General features: G+C 40.4%; 1 protein-coding gene across 2 annotated transcripts in view; it reads right to left on the bottom strand.

The window, feature by feature from the left end:
• Positions 1 to 26,366, bottom strand: part of ctnnd2a (catenin (cadherin-associated protein), delta 2a) — a 308,492-nt gene that overhangs the window by 117,476 nt on the left and 164,650 nt on the right. For both annotated transcript variants that reach the window (XM_038726010.1, XM_038726002.1), the window contains exons 11-12: positions 26,082 to 26,255; positions 13,865 to 14,171 (exon numbers count right to left, since the gene is read on the bottom strand). In XM_038726010.1, coding sequence (XP_038581938.1) covers positions 13,865 to 14,171; positions 26,082 to 26,255 — 481 coding nt within the window. The remainder of the gene's footprint in view (positions 1 to 13,864; positions 14,172 to 26,081; positions 26,256 to 26,366) is intronic.

Genomic DNA, 26,366 nt, shown 5'->3' with positions numbered 1-26,366 from the left:
TATGTGCACCCAAAAGGACATACACTAGTGCCCAACTGACAACAAGAGTAATCACTGCATTATAACTCTCCCTGTGTGTGTTTCTTAAAGAGGTGGTATTATGCTTTTTGGCTTTTTCCCTCTCCTTTATTGAGTTATATATCTTTTTTGTGCATGTAACATGTTTGCAAAGTGAAAAAGCCCAAAGTCCACCCCAAAGAGAGTTCCCATGTCCCACAGAAAACACTGCTCTGAACTGCCTGAAAACAGCTCGTTTGTTGTCCAGCCTTTACTTCCCTTTCTTGTGATGTCACAATGAAAATACGTGTCATAATGCTCGCTGAGCGGCTAGTCCGACACGCCCTCAAAAACACTGGTGGAAAACACTCTGCAGCACACCTCTCCTCTCCCTTCCAAACGTTAGCTACCCTCCAAGCAGTCAATGGACATAAAGTTGTTACTGTGATGTAGAGACAGAGCTCAGTTAAAACTTTATGGATGAAAGATACTTTTGTTACAGATTAATAACTCACCACTCGGAAACTCTTGCTTCAGTCCAAATTGCCAACCTGGTCGGCAACATGTAGCCTACAGCTGAATCAAAGCTGCTTACTGTCTTTTGGCTGACCCGCCTTTCTCTGCTTCTGATTGGCTAGTAGTCCTTAACTAGGAACTGTGAGTGTGCAACTCCCAGCAAAGATCATTTAGAGACAAGATGTATCACTCCATAGCTAAAACGAAGCCTTCAACACACAGGGTGAAAAAAGGAGCTGCAGCAATGTGCAGTATTTGAAAATTAGCATAATACCACCTCTTTAAGCAAACACACACACACAATGATATGTCATTGTCCTTTAGACTATGTGACACATGGGAATGCATTGCATCAGCCCTATGCTATCACATAAGAATGTCAGGCACACACACACACACACACACACACACACACACACACACAGTCTCCAATTGCGACATAGCCTTGGACACAAAACAAACACACAAACACACACACACCACCCCATTCACAGACACAGATACACACCCACAAACACGCACAGGGTCACCGCTGACCATTGCAGATCTTCCATAAATAGAGCGACGTGTTCGGGCTATGAACCAACAGACGCTGTCAGTAAATAGCGAGCAGTGACAATGACATGTCACATCAGATCACATCATATCAAGGTACTGTAAATAGCAATCCCATGTCAGCAGCTCTATTGTACCAAGTAAATAATGGGGGAACAGGGGGTTCTTCTGTTATCTTTACCTACACAATATATTTTTTACATCTAATGTTGCAGTAAAGATGATTTATCCCTTTGATCCCTGACTATGTTTTGCTTGAAACGTATAATTTTTGTACTGGGATATTCAGTACATATTTGGTAGCAGTATCACCTGGAAACAATCTTCACTTAATCATAACAAAATCTTTTCCCCATCAAACATCACTAACACTGCAACCCGTATTGCTGGATAAATACATTGTTGGATTTGAGTAAAAAATCTGAATGAAGAGGTTTGATTTAAATGAGGGAAGTTTGATTTATCTTATCTTGAAGTGCTGTGTCTACGTTTCAGGCTGATTGAGTGTTTGATGAGATAAGTCAAGCACACCCCCGCAGTTAAAACAATACTGCAGTCTCGTTTTTGATTGCAACTTTACAGCTTATTTTTTTCTTGTCAGTCCTCATTTCTACAACACTGTGCATTCTCCTCACACACTGAATGCCCACCTTCATGATGTTTTTTCACTTTTGTCCTTGCTTCCTAACCTCTCAAGTTTTGTAACAGCAACCACTGGCCCCCACCTCTTTGGTCCCAAACTCCCATCCTCCCTGAGCCAGTGTTCATCTTTCTGTCCCTCCTGTGTTTAGTCACAAACAGCTACTTTGCCTTGCATCGGTCTCTCCCTCTTTACTTTTTCTTTCTTTGATCCCTCCAGGTATGTCTCCCTTACTCCCTAAACAAATGTCTCTATGTGCTTTCTTCCCTTACTTAAGATTCTCCCAGGCCTCTTTATTTGTTCTTTTTCCTTTTCCTTCATTATTGGTTTTTGCCTTCTCTTCTTCCCCCGCTACTTTTATTGATTCTGTAGGTCCATGCTCAATATTTTGCATTTCGTTTAGTTCCTTCCTTTGTTTTTAATATTCACTTTAAGAAAGAAACTCAGAGGGGGTGAGAATCTGTTTCACAGAGAAAGCTTAAAATAAAACACAAAAACAAAACAACAAAAGGTTAACACTTATCTACATTTTGCTCTGCCCTTCTCCTCACTTTGGCTCCATCTTTATTATATTTATTCTCCTCCCTCCATCTTGAGCTTCATCTACCACCCTCCATTTTTCCCCTCTCTACCCAATTCCCCTCTTTGTTTCTCGCCCTGTGCATATGCCTCCTTCCTCCCTCCTCTTCCTCTGTTTTATCTGCCTCCCTCCCATTTGCTTCATCTTCACCACTCCCTCCTTCCATCCTTCCTCCCTCCCCTTATCTATTTTATCTACCTCTCTTCCTGCTCTCCTCTCCTCACTCCCATCCATTAGCGGTTATCGAGTTTTCTCTTTGTGTCGCTGTCCTCACCTCTGCTCCATCACACTCACTCTTCTGCAACAGTAATAGCCCCTAACTGTGTTACTGGCTGCCATGTGCCACACACACACACACACACACACACATATATATGCAAATAATACAGTAACGTACACAAGTAAAGCATAAAATATTCTGATGATTTCTCAAAAAAAAAATACAGTCATCTCCTAAAGTACAGTGCAAACTTACACAGGCATTAAAACACACATACATAACCTCTGCCCTCGCTTAGAGTGTTCTTTGTCTCTAATTGCTGCTAACTCATTTAGCACTTCATGTTAGCTCAGCTAGATCCAATTACAGCAACAGAGAGAGTGAAGTCTGAGTAGGAGGCCATTTAACCTCATGGCAAAAAGAACTGTAACACAATTCAATGATATTACTGTAAGCAGAGTAACGGATTATATATAAACCTATAATTTTTGAAGTTTTAAGAAATTTAAGAATTTAAAGACATTTAAATATAACTCAGACCTGTAATTAAGAGTACTTCTTGAAAAAATTAAGAAACAAAGCTATGTTGTTGAATCTTGTTACTGTAACGTCAAAAACTATTGATGGGGTGAACACATGAAGACAAGAGGAAAGTGATAGATGTTTTTACCGCAGATAAAGTATACCTTTTTTAATTGCAGTAATGCAAGTGTAACAGAAATGTGCCATAATTCCATTGCTTAGGATATAAGTTGTATCATTTAGACTATTTACACTGACATTCAAAAATACTTTCACAGTGTAACTTTTTTTTCAAGTAAATACTGTTCATATATGGTATATCTCTCCATAGCCATACTGTGAGTTCTCCTAAAGATACAGTTTTTACAGTTTATAAGGTTATAAACACTTAAGTCCTAAAGCTTTTCATCATGCCAGTTTTTTCCTGCCACTGCCGTACTATTCAAACACATATATTTCACCACTCTTCGAAAGCACATCAGATCATACATCTGATGTTGACTGAGTACATCTAGAAAGACATATTTCACATTGAAATATATTTTGTTTCAACAAAGTACATGCATAATGTTGGATAAGATTTTCCTCTCTATTGTTAAAATACATTTTACTACCACTATTCTCTCAACTGATCATCACTGAAACATTTGCTTAATATACATGTATGTCATATATGTTGTTGTTTATTTTGCCTGAGATGTTCAGATTCAAAACTTCAGACTCACGACCTTAAGGTGTGAGATTTTTATGTGAACTCTGTGGGATTCAAACCCACAACCTTAGTGTTGGTATCTTACAGCTCTAACAAAAAGAGCTACACAAACAGGAGGACTGCACTGATTACAGTATGTACAGTACAATACTGTAAAATAAAACATGACTGCCATCCATAATTACATTGCTAAATGATTTTCCATAGTAGTAAACTCAATTGGTAACCATATAAAACAGAGTGTGAACACAAGCAATTCCTTCCAACATGGAGCAGAATAAACAGCAAGGCAGTGGAATCAATCACATGACAAAACCTATATGTTGCAATAAACATCTGTTTCTTGCATCAATGATTGTAAAATATGTTTTCATTGATCACAATTTTGATTATGGAACAGAAATTATTTTGTGGTGACTGATGGGTAATGTACAGTTCAATTTTGGCTAATGTGAATACAGTGCGAACTATAACAGCATTTCAAAGAGTCATTTTGTAACATGTCTTACATTGTTTTGTCTTGCACTAAATTATTATTACAATGGCTTAACCGAAAGAATGTTATGTTGAAATGACTTCACAAAAATCACCAAAAAGTTAAATCATAGATCATATGGTGATAGATGTTTACAAACAAGTTGAAAGCCAAATCTGTTGTTTTGAATGCAAGAGTTAATGATTTACAAGTATGATCTGTTTGGAGTCTTGTCCTTTGAGTTCTGAAACACTGCACAATACTAATGATAATAGTAGCATGGCAACAGAAAAAACAGTCAAATCCCAAAACTATTAATAGGTAAGTCAAATCATCATTTTTCCTGTACTTTAAATGTATTGCTTGAGTGACAGAAATAGTATTTTTGTTGGTACATGGGAGTTCTGATGCTGATAGATTTAAGTACTATTAAGCATATGTTTAGTTGCCTTTTTATAGTTAGTAGTCAGAAGAATGTAATCATATTTCATAGAAACAGTATGTGGGACTGGAATACAAAAATGTAACGTTGCTATGGAAATCCACTTTTTAATCCATTACTATGTTCTCTTTTCAGGTTTCATGCACTTTGGCTACCTGTGGTTCTAAATCACTTGGAGTTCATGGTTGGCCTAAATTAATAAAAGTAAACAACACACTGAGTTTAAAGGATTTTCTAACCATCTAGCTAGTAAAGTCAGAATTTTAAAATAGTCATGAATAACTTTTAAACTTTTAATTAAATAAGGTTTTAATGAATTCCGCAGGGAGCATTCAACACAAAAATGGCTGCATTTATTTAATAGATAGACTAGGTTTTAATCTTTTATTGTCTAAAATAAAGTGTAAAAGGCGGAAAATCATAATGCCTTTTTTGTGTCAGTGTACACGTAGTATATGAAGCTTGAAGCAGTTAGGGAAACAAAGCGATCTCTTATGTGTACTTGTGCATAGGAGTAAGCGTGTTAATGACTCCAAAGGGCCAAAATAAACACTTTCTTGTAAGTACAGTAAATATAGTAGTTTGTGCATGTCTGAGTGTGTTTGTAATATTAATTTACTTCCTAAACCTGCTTGTACATTATTTGCAGAGCCCCAGATTTAGAAGTTTTAGAAAATATTATAACTGAGCCGGCTGTAGCTATAGTTGTTTTATTGTGAATAGCACACAGCTAGTCCACCCAGTATTTGTCAGTTCTAGATGAAAAGAAATGATGAAAGGTGTGTTTCGGGAAAGAACGTCTCAGGTGGGTGTGATGCGAATGGTAGCTATAAAAATCTATATGCCCCACAGGTATATTACATAAATATTAGACTGTCATTGAGACATTCATTATCCATGTTTTGATTAAACAGAAATAACAAAAAATTTGATAAAACTACATAGAAGTTGAATGCCAGGAAAAAAGGAGATTTTCAGTCTCTTGTTTGGATTACAATAATGCATAACTTTTAAATGTTTTCTCGGACTTTGTTCAAGCAGATTAGACAGTAAAGGCAACAAAGATTTAGAAGCTATCTTCCATATTGCACAGTAATAAATGGCAGAAAATGACTTAATGTATGAAAACAAGATTTCATCACATTAATGAGCATTACAATTGTATTACAGATGGAAAATGAAGGCAAGCCCGCCGTATTTTTCTTTATTTTTTCAATACCTGTTGCCACAATCTTCTTTTTCTATCTGTTTTCATATCCACAGCCAAACATCCGTGTGTGTACTACCCAATGTGTGTGTGTGTGTGTGTGTGGGTGTGTGTGATACTGAAATCCACAAGACTCTTCTCTCCTTATCTTGGTGACCTGTGCACACTTCTTGCTTCTTCTCCCCACATTGTCTCTTTGAGAAACTTATTTCTACCTACTGTTGCAACTGTTTATGCTGTTGTTGTGTGACTTATGCGCCTTTGTCTCAAAATTGGCTGGTATGGATACACCTTACAGAAAACAGAATATATATTACTGCTTGCCTCTTGCTGATTTCAGGAGAACAATTTTTCTGTTTCTACAAACACAGTGCAGTCAACAAACTGCAACAGAGTACAAACAAAAAAGGCTTCACAAACTTGTTGTGGATATGAAAAAAAGAGAAAAGGCAAAATTGTCACTGTTTATTTTACACAGTCAATAGCTGAATAAATTAAATATACATTTTGGGAATTTTGGGAATTGGGGATTAGCTCAACTAAATCCAACCTATGAATACTTATTTTACTGAGTGGGGACATTAGAGATATTTTGTGTTTGTGTGAAACTAGAAGGCCTTCTTGAGCCAGTCAATCAGATTACATTAATAATAAGCCATCATGGCCTAATTATCAGATACTTCATACAGCTTCACAATACTGAAGAAACTTAAGGAGGATTGTACGTTCATCTTACTGTGCACATACCATACAACCATTTTTTCTCTTTCTTTACCATTGTTTTAAAAAACTCTCTCCCATCCTGCTCTTTTTATGTCATCTCTTTCACTGTCTCTCTCACCCATTCTTTCTCCCTTGCTCGTTCTCTCTGTCTCCCTCTCCTGTGATTAACAGCTGCTGCTGAGGCTTGATCCACGCACGTCTCAGTCCCTCTCGCTCTGTAATTAAAGGAATTATACATCAAGAGTTGTGTGAAATATATATAAATAAAAAGGGGAGAGTGAGCTTTGCCTAATTGTAGAGACAAGAGGATGGAAGTGATCACAGCCCAGTAGGACTCTTTTACACACAGCATGACATTAAGGCAGACGAAATGGAGCTTCTAAAGCAACCGGTGTGCGACTAGTGAAACACTGGCTTTTGTTTCACTTGTTTTTTCTTTCTTTATATATATTTTAGCTCTTTAGGTCCTTCTTTTGATTGCAATTCAATGCAGAAGGCTAAACTTTTCTCATCACATCGCAATGGTACATTACTTTGTACGGTACGGTAATTCTGCTGTTTACTTGTCTAGTCTAGACAATGTATAAAATGATGGTTGATGTGAAACTTTGAGAGTAAAATCCCTCCTCATAGTACTATAAATCATGGTGTAGTGTTTTGGTATCTCAAAAGTCTTCGAATATGTGAATCTATTAGTCAAACTAGCCATCCCGGATTGTATTTCATCCTCACACCAGTACCTAAAGCAACAAACCCCCATCAAAGCCAACTCCTCCAAACAGTGTTTTTAACGCACTGTTTTTCAGCCTGAACACCCAATTTGAGAGAGCCTTGAAAGAAACCGGTGGAGTGTGGTGGTGGGTGAGTAGCTATTCTTGTGCATATATTGATATACAGATATCATGTAGATCCCTACTGTACCTGTTGGGGGAGGACAGTGACACACTGATGTAGTCCTGACATACACAACACAAAAGATTTTAGAGATAGAGACAGACATTCTAGCAAAAAAGTAAATGTTATGAGTTTTCAACAAGAAAAATAAACGGTCCTGTGCTGCACTATTGTCATTCCATGATAAGGAATAATTAAAGTACCAACACATGATTGAGAGGTTTGCAAAATATGTATCGTGTCTATGTGTGGGTTTAGAGTCAGATGTATTTGACATCAACACGAACCCAAGGGAGGTCAAAAGTGATATAGTGTGTGGCACAAAGTCATGGCGTCACACAGGTCAAAAATCTCAAAATGAATCTCAAAATGAATCTCAAAATGAATCTCAAAATGAATCTCAAAATGAATCTCAAAATGAATCTCAAAATGAATCTCAGAATTCATGGGACCGCTCCACTATGACTATAACTAAAAAATTGATGTTTGTGGGTGTGTCTGATGTCTGATTTTGCGGCAGCTTTTAAAAAAAATTGCGATGAAAAAATTGTAGGCCTGCTTGTAAACAAGGATGTGACAAGCTGACACATAACAACGTTTTGCGGGAAACAGGGATGATAGGTTAAATTTGCTAAAAAAGTTGATTGGTCAAATTTGCAAGCTGTGCTGAACTCATGAGGATTTGTTGAATTTGTGTTAATAGTGTTAATCCTGGTGGGACTGATAAACATCTAACAACTGAGGAGCAGCATTGCTCTGTTTGGGACTGTGAGCTGCACTTAACCAGAGGCGCTGAAGTTAATGTAGGTGGATTTGTGGTGAGATTTCTGCCTGATCACAAGTGTTTTCAGTTAATTTTGGTTTCCACCTCCATCAGTCTTCCTAAAATGCAGTCCCAAACCGGTCTGAAGAGGATATGCTACTAGCGACGCAATAATGTAATGCACAGCAGAGTAGACTTTTAAAAACGGTAATGAATTCTCATTAAATTATGAAAATATTTTTGTAATAGAATGATATTTTTCTCAACATGTGAGAGATATGTGGGAGAGATTCTGAACGTGCAAAAAGTTTTGAACGTGAGCAGAAAACCTGCTGAAACACAGGCGCTATTACATTCCAGGATTTTATAATTCAGCATTGAAGATTTCTCGGTCTGGCTGTACCAAACTTGGACATCTATTTTTGGTCATTTCGAATCAGGCAGCTCAGCTCGTGGGTTGACCCAGTGTCTACAACGGCATGGAAAAGTATTGAATCTACTAAAGTGATACCACACACAATGCAAAGTATCCTGTTCTCTAGTATAAATACTAAAATAGTTAATACGTTTGGGCCCATTATTGCAAACTACATAACCAGATTCTATTATGTGGCAGTTGAACATTTACACAACCTTCTTTGTCATCCCTGGGAATAAATGAGTTTGGTGACATATATGATGCCAAAGTCTTTGTTACATCCAAGACTTAAGAACACAGTTCTCTCTCTCTGCATCCTCCTATTTTGTCCACTTTCAACTACGATCAACCCTGAAAGCCTATGGAGTTCCCTGGAATTCTTCCCTCTCCTCACATCCCATGTTACAATGGATTATATGGGATATATAGTAAATTAATTGAATTCAGAGCCTTTGCCAATAGAAGCCAAGTGTGGTCCAATCTTAGCATGACCTCTAAGAATCCGGCACACCGATTAATTCACTTTAAAACCATTTACAGAGCATACACTACACCCTATAAGATATTTCGGATGAGATTACAGGCTACATATAACTGTCATATATCCCACAGTACTGCACCTGGAACGTTTCTACCTTTGTTCTGGAACTGTCCTGTTATCTCTCAGTTTTGGTACCATGTAAACTCTGCTCTATCAGATATACTTGATATTGCTTATGTTCCTAATCCTGCTTTCTGCCTCCTTAATGATGGCTCTGATGTTACTATGAATCAAATTCAGTATAAAATGGTATTTTATTTTCCACAGCCTAATTAACATGGTCAGTCTGGAACATACTACTGCACGACTCACCAAGACTCGACCAGCAACTGTAGAAGCCTGGAAAAAGTTTTCATCTAATCTTATTTTTTTGGAAGATTCAATAGATGAATGACTCTATTGTAAACCTGCCCAAATATTTCACTGTAATATCGTTATAATCCTCTTGTGATGTAATGTCTTTTCATTATACCACTGCTGTAATAGATGTCCTTGGATATGTCTGTATCCCTCCCACCACCACCTTCAAATCAATAAAAATGTTAATTACAAAAAAAGTGTTAAAAAATCTCTTCTCGATCTTGTGAACCCACTATGCTCTGTTGTCTTGACTTGTGAGCCAAGTGTCTTGTCTCACCCGTAGTATGTAACGTATGGCAGTATATGTGTGCATGTATGTGTTTTTGTGTGTGCGCACGTGCTGTGTGTATTTGTGTATTCTATGTAGGGCTGCACGATTTGGAGAAAAAGTCATATAGTGATTGTTGTGGACAATATTGTGATTTGCGATTCGATTATAATGAAATAAATGGTACTATTAGTAACCTTACTTGATTAGTAAAACAGATGTAAAACAGAACAAGGGGAGCGTGTTGCTCTACGGAGGAGGCGGCTAGAAGGAGCACATATTGGCACAATGGAATCCTGGCTCTGATTAAATCTGTATCTGTCAACTGCAGAGACACTATCCACAACCTGGAGGAGGAACTAGTATAACTGAGTGTAATGTATTAGGGCTGTTAACGGTTCTGAAACCAAGACTGAAACGGTGGTCTGGACTGTTGAGCTCTCATCAAGACAGTGTAACTGTGTAGCGGTGTATATGGTGCTATTTGTGTTGACAGTATGTTATTGTAGCTCATTTTCCACCTTATTTTAGTATTTATATTCACTACTTGAATCTGCTCCTCTCTCTTCTCCTCACACTCACACATACCTAGGGCCTTTCTCATTTCCCAAATTTCCACCTCCTCATCTTAGTCCCTACCACCTGAGATGCGAGCTCGAGGAGTCAAGGAGGAGACGCGAGGAGAGAGGAGTTGAGGAAACGGGCATTTAACGAAATGAGATGTCCTTTCCTCGGAGCCATCATTTTAAAGCGACGTCCATTAAATATGACCTGTTGCACAGCTGCATCATCTGTCCGCTGTTAGAGCTGTGATCTCTGTCAGAGCAGCAGACCAACATTTGGCACTAAAGGCTACAGATCATTTCTTCACAATCCAGAAACATGTCTGTTAACATTATAACAGGTAGAAACATCTGGATATTCCAATAAACATTATAGCATCTGTTGAAAACAGTCAGATTACAGCAGCCTAATCATTCACTAGGCTACACAGTGGGCTACTACTTTTTTTTGTGATGCACCTTTTGCCTGTAAGCAGGAGATTATTTTAACCCTCAGCCTGATGAGGTGAGAGTTTCATCATCAGTCCCTTTACAAAATGACACAGTAACATTTATCAAATTTAGCCCCAATTAAAACTGTCACCACAGGACCCTGCTGTTGGAATGACATGTGCAGACTACATGGGCACTATTATTAAAACATGAAACACAGCAGATCAGTGCTGAATGCTCTGTAACCTGTAGTAATAAACTTAACAGGACAGAGAGAGGAAACAGAATTAAACTTTCAGCTTCTATAATCCACGTTTATACTCTGATGCAGCTCAGGGTTTATCAGGAGGACGGCTGCTTTACTCCAAACAGTTTTACTGTATGTAACTGGACTGTGTGTGAGACCTTTTGGATGTGTAGAAGAACACAGAACATGAATTAACATCAGATCTTGACCGATCCTTTCGGCGTGTCGGGAGATGTTTTATTATTAATTTGTGGCTCGTGAATAAATGCACACAGTGTCACTGAGAAGACGCTTCATCTAGCCGCTATTTAATGTTCATTTTTACAATCCTGCAGCCCACCCACACATCACCTTCAACAATAACAACATCAGTGATATCAAAGTGAAATGACATTAAGGAATGTGGTTAGAACAGCTCTTTATGAGGTGCTACACAAACGGTGAAAGGCAGAAAGTTCGATCGTGCATTTGATTATCACGCTCAAGGATCGATGAGTCGAGGAGACAGAAATTTGGGAAATGAGAAGGGCCCCTAACATCTGGTCTCTGACGGCAAACACGCCGGCTTGCTCCACCTCTTTCTGTCTCTCTCTCCCTGTATGTGTCTCTGCTGACTTTCTCCATGTAGATCAAAACCAAAACTAATGTTAGTGAATGACATCTGCAGTAGCGCATTCACTGTCGCTCCACAATGTAAAATTTCCACCGTTTCCACTTAATGTAATACCAGATAACATCTCTCTCTGAAAAATATATGTCGAAAATACAGTATTTAAAGTTAGTGCAATTGCATTGTTTTCCAACTGAGTGTGTCACATGACTATTTTGGTCCAGTTATGATTGAGTGATCATGCCTGCAACTTTGACTACTTTAATAACATCAAAAACAACGATAATAATAATAATAATAATAATAATAATACCAACCCCCCCAAAAAATAAGAAAAAACTGAGGTATGAACCGAACCGTGGCTCAAAAATCAAGGTCTGAACCGAATTGAGGATTTTGTAAGTCGTTACACCCCTAATTAGTCTAATATTATAACATTAAAGAGTAACCCTAACCCTAATGTTCAGTTAATAGAATATTACTATATTCATTATTATTTCATATAATAGTATACTATTTGAACTGTCCGCCATCTCAGGAGGGGGAAGCGGGGAACCGTCCAAGCTGTGTACAGTAAGGATGGGACCCTGCTGACCTCAACTGGGGAGGTAATAGGGCGGTGGAAGGAACACTTTGAGGAACTCCTAAATCCGACTGACACGCCCTCTTTAGTAGAGGCAGAGCTCGAGGCTGATGGGGGATTCTCGTCAATTTTCCGGGTGGAAGTCACTGCAGTAGTCAAACAACTCCACAGTGGCAAAGCCCCACTCACAAGGATCCTGGAGTGGGCTTGGGAGTATGCCTATCCAGTCTACATGTGTGAGAGATACTGTGGGAGGTGCTGCGGGAGTATGGGGTGAGGGGGGCCCTTCTCAGGGCTAGCCAATCCCTGTACATCCAAAGCGAGAGCTGTGTCCGAGTACTCGGCAGTAAGTCGGACTCTTTCCAGGTGAGGGTTGGCCTTCGCCAGGGCTGCGCTTTGTCACCTATCCTGTTTGTGATATTCATGGACAGGATATCGAGGTGTAGTCGTGGCGAGGAGGGGCTGCGGTTCGGGGGGCTTGGGATCTCGTCACTGCTTTTTGCGGATGATGTGGTCCTGATGGCATCATCGGTCCATGACCTTCAGCTCTCACTGGATCGATTCGCAGCCGAGTGCGAAGCGGTTGGGATGAGGATTAGCACCTCTAAATCTGTGGCCATGGTTCTCAGCAGGAAACCGGTAGAAGGCCAACTCCAGGTAGGGAATGAGTCCTTACCCCAAGTGAAGGAGTTCAAGTACCTCGGGGTCTTGTTCACGAGTGAGGGGAGACTGGAGCAGGAGATTGGCGGTAATGCACTCGCTTTACCGCACCGTTGTGGCGAAAAGAGAGCTGAGCCGTAAGGCTCAACATTTGAAAGTTTGCTGTAGCATCCAGGCTGTGATTGGTCAGTTGACGAAAAGTAACACCGATAAAAGCTAAGGTTAAATGGCCAGCGAGCCAAACTCAAACCCTCTTTACGTTCTACCTGTTTTCTTCTGTCTTACCGCTTCAGCTGCTGACAACGTCTTTCTGTCTCTGTTGCAAAGACAAAGAGACTTCTCTCTCGATGCTCTGGTGACGAGTCCGACTATGTTTTAAACGATTAGTGGCGTGGCGGGGGGTTATGGTAGATTGTTGTCTTAAACGTTACACGCACACTGCTCATAAGTTACTTTTCTGATTGCACGTATCTGTTTTTAGAGGCACATGCGAAAGCCCGGTGTGGGTGTGAATAATGAGCAGACTACAGTGTACACAGAGAAGAGAGTGTCACACACACAGCACACCTTTTCTGTTTAATTAAATCACACCATCTTTGTGGTTATGTAATTGCACATGATGACATTGCAGTTGCGATTAGATTAATTGTGCATCCCTAATTCTATTTATTCAATGTTTGGAGAAAAATCATGACCAGAGACAAAACTGTGGTTATATAAAGGTTAAAACAGGTTATGTAGAGGTTAAGATTATGGTAAGTCTCCAGGGAATGAATGTCAGTCAAAGCAATGTCCTCACAAATACAGTAATACAAGTTCATCAACACATGGATTGTTTGTCACACTAGTCCTTTCAAAGTGCCTTTAAGCATCCTATGCCCCATGGTCTTGCGCACACACAAAACACACACACCCCATACAGCCCTTTCATCCTACCTGGGGTCTTTCTGAATAGAGTCGATGGAAGGTGAACGCTGCAGGCTGCCTTCGGGCGGCAGGGCAGGTCCAGACTTGCTGTAGGGCGATTCCACCACCGAAGGGCAGTACTGCAGGGTGCGGTAGGGGTCCGCCACATAGGGGTCTGAGCCATACAAGTCTCCGCCTCCACCACCTCCGCTTGAGGTGTACCCTGGTCCCACTGTGGCATAGTTGTTTGTCCCACCACGGCTGTAGTTTCCTGTGCCCGTACCATGACTTCCTGTGCGCTGCAAAGGGGCGGAGTCGACACCAGGGGAGGAGGGAGCTATGGTGGGAAAGTAGGGACAGAGGACATAACTTAGGACCTGGTCATGGACACGCTGGGTCAGGTCTAAAGGGCAGAGGAGGGGACAGAAGGAGAAGAGGAGAATGAGGGGAGGAGAACACAAAAGGAAAAGTGAGGGGAGAAGGACAGGATGAGAGAAAGGAGATGAGAGAGAGAGGAGAGGAGAGGCAGACACAGAAATGAACAGGTTGTTGGGAAAAGACAACCGCGTCTCCATATGGATGGATAAATATTGGCCACATGCCCAGGATTAACAACAAGGACCAATGTTCAACAGAGGGAAGGATTGAAGAGAGAAGAGAGAAAAGAGAAAAATCGACAAAAGTTGAGCAGACAAAAAGTTTGAGATCATTTTAATGACTGCGGATATCAATCATTCTATCCCCATGTGAAGTACAGTAGCCCAGGAAAAACCCACTTCAACAACAGTTTCCACAACACTCAGGGCTTGTGAACAGTGTTAGCTTCGTCACTCAAATGACTCATTAGCCTGCCATTCCCACGCATTGAAAAAGCATATTTGCGGGCAGCTAGAGGACAATTGCAGAAACTTTCCCCACACAATGAGACATCTGCCTGGTGAGCAATAAGGACTAAAAAATACATAAAATAAAACAAAAAAACGAGTAAAACAGCAAGCTATCTCTCTTTAGAGTGAGATGGGAATTGAATGGGGATTTGCTCGGGGATGTAGCAGCCTGCAGGGGCACAGTAGCTGTCACCTTTCCTACCCGTCGCGTTGGAGCGGCAGATCTGTGATATATCAAGGTATTAATGTGAGTCTGGGGGCCTTGTTTCTCTGGTTGTAAAAATACTGAGACAGACGGTGTGGGGGGGATCCAGTTCATTTGTCATTAAGACCAAGGTGTGTGTACACAGAACCACACACATCCACACATGCAAAAACACCATAAATGTGTTCTTCGGGGAGTATGCGATAAATCACAGGGTCTGGAAATCAATATGTGGCCACGTGGTTGGCTGGGGCTTTAACACAGGCCAGTGCGCCTCCTCTTACAAACTGAATTAGCCTTTAAAACGTGCCTGGATGGGGAAAATGCACTCAAACTAGAAAACACACACTCAACATACACGTTGGGTGAGGACACAAGCATTCCCATGCATCTCATAAAACACGTACGAGTGGGAACATATATAAACACACACACATTTACACATCATATAAGCCCCCACACACATAAACACTGAGTTACCAAAGAAGTGTGTGTGCTGAGTGTATCATCATTATATCAACCATTATACCAAGAAACTTGCTCTTTAGTGCTGTCTTGAGTTGCGGCATTTACTTGACCTTCACAACCCTCTTATCGCTTTTTTTTCACCTCTCTCGCTCACACACGCACACACAAACACACACACAGACACACCTGATCTGTCAAAACCTATTTGCTACATTAAAACCAACCCTTAACAATAATTTCCAAAGCTGTTATTCAAATTCTTCTCACCAAGACTGGTAAACTCCATTAGTCGGCCCACCAGAGGCACAAGGAACCTTTTGGATGATGTAACCACATTAGCATATTTTTATTTCCTAACTTTTAAATCAGGTTAACAACAGTCCTTTGCCAGCCAGACAGTGAAATAATTCAACGTTGAGACTCTGCCATGCAATGCCCATGAGGCTAAAGGCTGCATGAGCTCTTCTGCAGATGCCCCAAATTTGACAAAGATCCAAAGAATTTTGCAGGGAAAGAAAAACAGTTAAAGAGCCTGGGAAAAAGAGAGAAACAGCTGAGAGATAAGGCATGGTTGCTGTTTCAAAAAGAGCCCAACCAGAGGCGAGAAGGAAGAAACAAGCGATGGAGTTAGTGACAGTACAGCCGCATAGAACAGAGGGTATAGGAGAGTAATGAAGCAGAGTTTCTTCCATCAGACGCTAATCCCAGTCTTTTCTGTACTCTTTGAATGGTGTCTGTCTTTCTGAACGTCTCATTAGTAGCTGGGGCTTTAGGCTAACACCACCAGTGTCAATGTGCACTCACCGAGAGACTTGACACCCCCAACAGGACGAAGCCCAGAACCAAAGAGGGAGTGCGAGAACAGTAAAAAGAAGACCGAAAAAATCACAAAAAAAATAGCCTGTGCCTTGACCACTGAATAGGAATGTCCTTGGGTACAAGCTGAAAAAGGAAAGGGACAGAAAGCACGAATGATAAGAGAGAGATTGTAAGGAACATAAAGGCAAAGAAATCCCCAGAAAATGTCCTGCCAAATTACTGTTTTAGACTGTCCTTTTGTTTTCCCATTCTGTTACTTTGTATTCAGCTTTTCCACGCCTCTTTATGCATTCCCTTTTCTTCTTCACTCAATCTTTCTGTCGGCTCCCCCTCTCTTCTTCCCCCACCTTAAGTAAATGGAGTGCTGCTGAATTTATCATCTCTGGTAATGGCGTGTTCTGACTGATGACTTGACCTTTGGGGCCAATATTGCCTGGCAGAAATCAGCGTGTGGGTGCCTGTTTATGCATACATGTGTGTCATTGTGTATGCATTGTTGTATTCCTATCCTTGTGAGAACCAGCTGGGGATTTCAACTTTTAGAGGAATTACATATTTGACCAGTCTTAAAGCCATAATATCAGTTATGGCTTAAGCTAAGATTAGACTAAACTGAGATTAGATTTAGGTTACACATGTTATTGAAAATTAAGGTTTCGGTTTGGGGTTATGGAATAAATATAAAACATAAGTATAGTATAGTAATACAAAATGCATGCATGAGTGTGAGAGGGTTTCATGAATTTGCTAAAGACCAGCACGAGGCAAACTCACTGTATTGTTTCAAGAAATATTAACCAGGTCATGAAATCGCTGTGTGTGTACAGACAGACACACAGAATATATGCGCCACTAATACCTCTCACACCTAACGCTCTGGCAGCGTGAAATTGCGTTTAAGAGGAAATAAAAGGGCGGGTGTGTCTTTGTATTCCCTTGCTTCAGCGTAGAGTAAACAAATTGTGGCTGTGCTCCTGCTGGCAGATTAGCAACGGGAAGGGAAACTCTATTAGTCATTTGACACAGTGATACCTTTGCAATTAGCCAGCCGGCTGAGGGGCTGGCTAGCTTAGAGCAGGGCTGACTTTTTCTTTGGGCTGCTGGGACGAGGGAGCATTTACTGAATGTACAAGAGATGGAGGAAAACAGGGAGGGAGGGAGAGAGGGAGATTGGGAGAGGAGGAAAAAAATGAGAGGGGGATCAAACCAATCCTCTGAGCTTTCCATGTCCATCCTGCCTCCTCATTCTTTCATCTCTACCCATATTATTTTTCATTACTACTCTGTCTCTGTCACTCATTTTTCTCCATCACCCCCTCGCTGTTTTGCTCTTCTTTCTTTACTTTCTTTCTTCTCCCTCCAGATCTTTCCATTTCTGTCTATACCTCCATCCATCTTTTATTCTCTCCTCACCCAGCTCTTCTGAAACCTTTTCTTTCAATCCCTGCCCTCCCTCTTTTGCTGTAGTTCAGTCCCTCTCTGCATTTTTTTGTCTGCCATCCTCTCTCCATCATCCATTCATTTCATGTTTATCCTCTCCCTTTCTTCCCTAACACCCTTCTGTCTCACTATCTCTCCCCCTCTATTGTGGCTGTAGTAGACTATGTGATCAGAGCTGAGGACATGTCCTTTCTCTCGACACGCTTCAGTGCTCAGCACGATTACACAAAACCCCTCAGTACAGTGTATATCTCTCACACATAAACACACTCACATAGACACGCGCAAGCACACAAACATGGATTTCTAAATATGCAAGTGATTGACATGGACTAAACATTTGTGCCTGTAACACATCTTTTTCTAATGCTTTAAGGTCATGCAACAGCATGTACGCACAACCTTGCTGACAGCAGCAGTGGATGAAGCACACTTCCACAAACACACACACACACACACACACACACACACACACACACACACACACACACACACACACACACTGCTTGGATGTGGAGGAGAGTAAGGATTAGTTTCTCCCCCTGTTTATCCCTGGGAGAGCCTCCTGGCCAACACACAGCTCTTGATGTTCCTGAGCTGGAAGCACTGGAGGACACACGCACGCACACGCACACACACGCACACACACGCACACACACAAATGCCCTCCTTTGCACTTTCAGTATAAAGTATACCGTGTTTTACAGTGTGGGAGCTGTAGGACCCTTGTCTTTATGAGTCAAGGTGCCATGTCTTTTTCCAAGCATGCCACTTAGACACAACAGGGGCTCCAGGCCAGTGGCTGCTGCTAAATTTTCGTGCTGCGGAAGGACAATAGTGAAAGTCATAAAAAGATGAAGGGTGTTTATATAAGGCATACAGCCACTGCAAGTGAAACACTTTATTGGAAAAAATCTAATAAAATAAACATTGTAGTTTGGCCTTGAAGTTAGTTGCCTTCTAACTATAAAATGCCTAAAAAAGTAATTTCAGCTAATTACCATAATAATTTGGATATTTGTGTGTTTCATATTGCCTTGTGTTTCTTTCATATCTTGTCTCAATGCCTTTTTATGTATAATGTAACACTTTGAAATGCATTGTTGTTAAAAGGTGTTATACAAGTAAACTTGGCTTGCCCTACATTAGCATGTTGTTGCTGTTGCTAAGAAAAAAGCCTCTGCAGCACATTTTCAATGTCAACAGGTGTTTCTACTGTTTAATTGCACAAAACTGCAGGAGGAAATCCTTTTAGTTTTCTTCATATTGACAAATATCTGAGAATTTGAGGACCAACAAGACACTAACAGTGATACACATCACCATTATGTGAAACATGGTGGCTCAGATCTTAGCACTGTCGACTCACAAGGAGTTGAATCTTAAAGCTGCTGCCTTTCTCTATGAAGTTTGTATTTCCCTTGGGTTTATGCGGGTTTCCTCCAGCTGCTGCTGTTTCCCCGCCACAGTCCAAAGACATGCAGGTTAGGTGGACTGGACACTATCACCTAGGTGCAATGCGAATTATCTCTCCTGTGTGTGCCCTGCCTCTCGTCCACTTTATGCTGAAATAAGCTGCAGAATAAATGGGTCAGAAAATGGATGGATATCATACTAAACTTGAAAATGACTTACTAACTTATAGCACATCATTTAAGTCTAAACAGCAAAACAGGTATATTAGAAATTAGCCTTTAAGGCACTTTTCAGAGATCATACCATTGTGAGACCAGATCATTTATATGTATCTATGATATGATAAGAACAACAGGGAGACAAAGGGCAAACACAGAAGTAATAAGCAATGTATACAACAATAAACAATTAAATCAATTAATGAATAAAACATGTTTTGAACAGCAGATATGAACACTTCTTTTCATTTGATGAAGACAGTCAACGCTGCTTTTGTGCCGACTTCAGATTTATCTGTGTGATCTCTGAGGACAAAAACAAATGAATGTTTCTTTTGAATTCATTACCGCTAATAAGCAGAGAATATGCTAATCATGGAAGCTGAGTTGGGACACAAGTTGAATGTGTTTTTGTGTGTATTTCTGTGCATGTACTTGCCTTGTATGAACAGTTTTAGTGGCCACTGGTGTGTGTGGGAGAGGATGGTGCAGGGTGACTAGCACCAACTTGACTTAAGCCTACATTTAGGAAGTGCCATATGTTTTCACAAGGGAAAGCATTTGTGCTGATCTGTAGAGTAAGTCAGATGCTTTGAGATGGCAATTAAAGCTTTCTGAGGCTTCAGCAAAAACTAACTGTAAATACTGCACGTTTAAGCCACAATATAAATCACCTGGATTCAATTCCTAATGTGAGTTGTTGTCCACTAAGTTAAATAGTATTGTAGGTCATAGTTTTATTGTCTGCTACAGAGAAAAAAGCACCTGAAAAAGGAAAGAAATAAATCAATTTTCACGTCTTCTCTACATCCCCTCCCCCCTAAGGCCCCTTTTCTTCCTTTCCTTTTAACATCAAACTGACCCCCAACTAAATTTAGTCTTTCAATAGAGAGCTGGCTGTCATAACTTCACTTTATACGTAAATGCATTCACAGCTCTTTCTTTACTGGTGTTCAAGAGACAGTAGGTTCATTAAAAGACCAGCAGGATCAGAGGCCAAGCTAAAATTGATCCTAGCCAAACAAATCTAATCTAACCTGGCGACAGACAGAGCCCGGTGAGTGACACACTGAAGTGACTGGGGAGATGCCTCAGCCAAAAGGTCTAACAATGCTGCAGTGCTTAATTTTCCAGCACTGGTGTTTTAACGGGCAGTAATTGACTGGTGAGACTTATTTCAAACATAAACTCGCATAGTAAAACATTAATTCCTACAAGAAAGGAGAACCTAATTACCATTATTACTTTGGACAGACTACTGCCATACTGTGCATTCTGTGGCATTATGCTAAAAGCTGTAGAAAAATGTGTATGTAAGTAATGCATGTATGTGGATATGCATTCAAATAGCTACAAATAATGTTTATATAATTTTAACTATACACAGATGCGCACACACAGAGCCTATAATTAGTATTATAAACCACATTTGGACACCTGAGGACATGTGCTAGATGAAAAAGAGCCTTTTCCTTTTTATTCAAGGATCTGTCAATTTTTCTGTTTAAGAGGTGCCCTGAACTTTTCCTGCCTCCTGGTCAGAAGACGCATACTAACTGCACCCTATCTCCAGTCTTTTTTGTCTTTACCCATTCCTCCCTACCCTCTTAGGCTTGTTTTCTCTCTCCTCCATCGCTCTCTCTATTCTGTCCCCCTCATTAGGATGTCAGATCTCATTACAGAAGGAGCACAGCAGATTTAAAGGGGAAAGCAGACTGGTTAAAAGGGGTGAGGCAAAGTTTTCTTCATATTTCTTTCTCTCCACTTTTTATTGTGCATGTGAACTGTATGTGTGCACATTCATACTGGCAAAAAAGGCCCGTGCTATAGATCCGCAATGTCAAGTAAAAGTAATCCTGCTTTGGTTTCCAGAAACATTATAAAACACACACACACCCACACCTACACACACATCCACACACTCATTTGCATGCTTATGTAACAGAGTTGATCCCTTGTCCTGGGAACTGCATGAATTTAATTGCAGAAACCTAATGTTAAGAAGTGTGTGTTCACATTTCCTGTGATTCTTATAACACCACAGACTTCACTTGCTTTTATCCAAAAATGGACAGAAAAGACATACTATATGAGGGAAAAAATCTGTGTCCATCCTCATTTAGGAGAGGAGTCAGAAGAACAAGGCTATAGAGACTGAGGCAGATGCCAAAAAGATGCCCAAAACTCAAAGATCATAGAATTTACACAGATGTGTGGATATCTCCCCTGAAAAATCTCTCAATACCATCATTTTAATATACACCTAAGAATGGTTTACCTAAAATAAACTATAAAATATCCAAGATGAGGCTAGTAAGTTTTAGGAGTGGATGTCTGTCCATGGTGTTGTCTGGTTAGTGGGTGAAAAGGCATAAACACTGACTGACCAGAGGAGTTTTCTGTAGTGACCGAAAATGTGACGTAAAACACATGTCAAGTCTAACACAAATGCAAAACAATAAATATCCTTGTTTTTTTACCGTGGCTTAGTGATAAATGACTGTCAACACAATTTGTGTCTGTCTCCTCCGAAGATACTGGAGGGAGCCATGTTAAACTACATAACACCCCTTATCAACAGCAATAGTTCAACCTGGCTACAAGATTCACCTGACAAATAGCTGTGGCAGTGAATCTACACATTCTCACTGTCGCCACCTGAGCTACATGCAGGTCTGATGATATGCCATTAAAGAGAAAAAGTGCCACATGCATTCAGAGCTGCTGTTATTCCCAGTGGTCAGTCATTCATCCAGGCCAAGATAGTTTTCATGAAATAAGGAGAGAAGGTACAAAGGCAAAAGTGTAAGAGCAAAGGCACGAAGGGAGGAAGGAAAAGGGAGAAAACAAGGAGGGATGGTTGATGAGAGTGAAGGAAGCAGAGAGGAGCGCACAAAAAAAGTATTTAAGGGGCTATATGTAGTTTTTCAATGAAATAACTGTCTTATTGTCAATGTGCTCTAACCTCATTTAGAAATGAAGCGCACGCCTGTTTTCTCTGTTTCTTGGAACAGCCACTATTCTGCTTTTAATGTGAGGACAGCGGGTCAGGTGGTAGTCCTGTGTGCGCTTCTGAGCCTCTCTCTGACTACAGCAACAACACCGCAGCTAACGAAATTCAGTCCATAAGGATACGAATACTTTCCACATTACTTCATCAGCTAAAACGAGCCACATTACTATCCTGTGTACCACTAGTATTATGTCACAGTGTTGATTTAGCCTGTAAGAAAGGATGTAACGGTACGAAGCAAATATGGAGCGATTTGTTAATAATAGCAAGGCAGGAGCAGCCAACTAATATACTTTAGCACGGAGCTTCATAACGTTCAATTCAGATTGATTGACCTTTTACTGATACTCAGGTAAAACAGTTTCTCCACCGTCTCAGTCTCTGTAACTTATGTGACCTTCATAATACCATAATGCAAAACAACTGCACAGGACAACAATACAGAGGGAGACCCATTCACTACAGTAATCAAACTTATTACGGTCTAACTGTCTAATTTATAATATTCGGTTCATCTCACTAACTAGAGATCGCTACTTTAAAGCAAAAGATTTTACTGATGATAATGATGATAATTAGAAATAGACATGAAAATAGAAATAAAATAACAACATGAAGGAGAGAGTGGTCACTTATGAGAATCGAGAGAGCAAGGCCAATGTCAGAAACAGTGAGACTGCAAAAAGAAAGGAAAACATAGCGACAAACTGTAGGCTGATTTCAAAAACACACAGTGTTTTTTTTGTTGAAAAAATAAACAAATGTGTAAACTGTAACCTGAGGCTTTTTCTTGCTGCGATTTTTCTCTGTACCAGAATGGATGTGTGCGTTAGGAACGCTGTGACCATGCAGGAATAATCGCTTGAAATAGGCCACATTAACCTGCAGTCCTCTGGGGCGCTGGCCTGGTTTAATCCAAGAATGAAACACTGCGTTTCACTGCCCACACACGTATAGTGCAAAGACACAGAGATACACAGTCATTCTTGCACAATAATATTGTGCTATGCATGGATGTGTGAATGTGCTTGGCGGATAAGGAAAAAGGATGATGAGCTAACGGAAGTAGGGCTGCTCAATATATCGTTTCCACATCGTCACCGCAATGTGCCCTTGCGCAATTGTCACATTGTAGAACAATGCAATGTCAAGCAAGTCAAATTAACTGTTTAAAATATGTTTACTGCATTAAAGCTTAAGAAAGGATAGTTTGTACTCAAAAAGTCTTCAGACTAAATAAGAGATTTTTCAGCTTATTTTTCTTCTATGCATTTTCCCCACAAAATCTAAAATAAAAATTATTACGTATGTGTATAATTCTTCACAACAAGAGTAACTGAAGTCATGTGGTATACATCGCAAAAAAGAAAAACATTGCAATGTCAGTTTTTTCCAATATAGTGCAGCTCTAAACTGAAGAAGGGTGTGTGCATGTGGGAGAGAGTTTGAACGTATACAAACAGGTGGAGCAGATGTTTAGTAGCAATTTAATTTTCTTTAGTAGTATTTAGATGCAGTGACAATGATCTTAATTTCACAGTCTGGCCAACAATGAACGTAGAAGTGAACTGAGTTGTGAGGAGTAGGGAGCAATGGAAACTGAGCAGACCAACGGAGCAGTTTAACCAATTGACGGTGTTTTGAACTGGATGTGACAGAATTGTCAAGTGTGTTGTCAAACTGCTGTCCACTGCGCTGGAAGGTAATGCCAGCAGACTTCCCAAGACTACAGGTCTGTTTGTTTTTTGGTATTCTTACTAGATGGAGGAGTATATAAAATAAGTCTGTCCTCAGCAGAAACAAACAATTGCAGGCAACTATGTTTTGAGGGAAGATGATTGAATCAAAGAAAATATAGCACAATTTGTTTGTTAAGACATTTCGCCTCTACAAACTTACCAAATTTGATTCAATTATCTTTGACCCCACTTTGTGTCTGCTTTATCTGCTTCGTATTCGTGGCCTGTTTGCTCCATATTTCTTTCCACCTGTCTCTCTATCCTGAGCTGGGTCAGGAAACAGCCACTATAGAAACCAGTGCATGTACAATTATAGTCACTTAAATTGCTTTTGTTGTATCATGTAGCTCCTCTTCATAGTTAAGTGTCCAGTTAAGTCATGTGGGGGCCCACGCTCTCAATGAATACTGTGAGCTTCATTTGACTTTAAGTGCCTTGTTTAAATTGGCCATGAATTAGCCTGACACTGTGCACTGTATATAGACCCCACTGACTGCAGCTTTGGAAAATTTTGGAGTGAAATAACCATACAAATTTCTCCCTTCTTGTTCCACCAAAGAAATGACTTAAAGCATTAATTTAAATTGATCCAGGCCAGCTTAATGAACCAATAATGTGAGCCTGCCATTGCAGAGGAAAGGCACAATGACATAATTAATGACTTACCGCTCACTATGTCAGCACAGCCCTTATCAGTTCACTATGTGCTATCACTCTGTGCATTATGAATCCTTACTGGACAACCCCCTAGTCACTACACATCCTATTCACATGTCTTTTAAAACATGCTGCGCTAAGACCAAGCCTTAATTCAACGGCTCAATGACGTCAAGGTGCGGCTCATATTTGGTGTGTCGATTTGCCACTGTAGTTACATGGGCCAAGCACAGTGGGGGGAAAATTGTGTATGGGGTGAAAAAGGCTCATGCTGATATTCTCTGATGGAGAATTTAGCTCAAACAACATCAGACAATCTATTAAAATACTGTAGCAAAAGAGAAGCATATTGTAAACCTTGAACGTTGCAATTAAATATACACGGTCTAATCCACAGCCTATTGATTTTTTTAGCTGCAGTGCAAATTTCCTTTGTGAGTTTTACCCATCCATTGAAACTACATATACAAGGCGGAGTAAATTATAGATAAATGTGGATCCTCTCTGTACACTTCTGAAGCACACTTATTTAATTATTTCCTGCTTGCATAGACAATCCTATCACTGAACGCACTGTCCAGAATTTCACTGACAATAATCAAAAGCAATATCCCACAAGAATAAGAGCAAACCCAATGACCCCCTAACTCTGAAATGTGCTTCAAATGCTATGCTCTGTGCTTAAAGGCAATTCTCACTACTTTCAAGTGAGTCAAACTGATCAACTCAAACGCTGGTCTAGAGTGGCATATTTACTGCTATGATTCTGACCCAAATGCTAATGATAGCTATTAAGGCTAGGCTGGTTAATGACATCGAGGGAGCTGTGAACGTGGCGTGACCGACTTGGGTGTTTTCATGTGGGTATGATACAGTAATGGGATTAACATGGCGTACCTAAACCCACATTGAGATAAGCTCAATGAGGCCCTATTAAAAATACATTGCTGGCAACAATGGAGTTATGGAGGGAGCGGGTGAGAATGAGTTTGTCTGACTGTGTGAGTTTGATAGAAATTGTGCCCAACTGTGCTTTATTCTCAACCGGGAAAAAATGTGTACTTCTAAATAACAGCAGGGTCGGTAATGGCCTTTTCTGTACTCTTTACTCTCCTATGTATTTTTTCCATTTGTCCCTGGTTTAGGTGCAGTTGTTGGATATGTGTGAGACTGAGTACATAGCACAAAGGAGCATTAACCAATACAGGAAAAGGGCTGTAAGAGTCAACTCAGATCAATAAACAAATAAAGGACACATAAATTCAGTTTCATGAGTGTAAAGACATTGTAGAATGCAAAACACACAGCATATACAGTAAAGTGAATAAAAACCAGACGAAACTGCATAGCTGTAACTGATCATACAAATGCAGGGAGGGCCTTACCGGTGTTGTTGCGATAGGGGCCTGTGTCTGGCCCCTGGCTCTGGCTAAGGCTTCTCATGGGGCCCTTGTTGTGGTAGACACGTTCTTCATAGATGGGATCTATGTGGTGCTCTGGGGAACCCAAGGGCCGAAGGGGCTCCTGACTGTGCTGACTACTGTAGGAGCCACGAGAGCCTGGAGACAAGAGAGAGGAAGAAAAAAAGATGTAAGCAAGATAGGAGGAGAGAGGATGAAAGAGGTAGGACAACAAAGGGGATAGGCAATTGCAAGATGAGGCACAGTCCA

Source organism: Micropterus salmoides, unplaced genomic scaffold, assembly GCF_014851395.1.
Source record: "Micropterus salmoides isolate LMB-PRFRI ecotype aquatic unplaced genomic scaffold, ASM1485139v1 Ms_hic_scaffold_1, whole genome shotgun sequence".
Lineage (NCBI taxonomy): Eukaryota > Metazoa > Chordata > Actinopteri > Centrarchiformes > Centrarchidae > Micropterus > Micropterus salmoides.
Note: the sequence above shows the minus strand (reverse complement) of the source record. Positions and strands in the feature narration are given on the sequence as shown.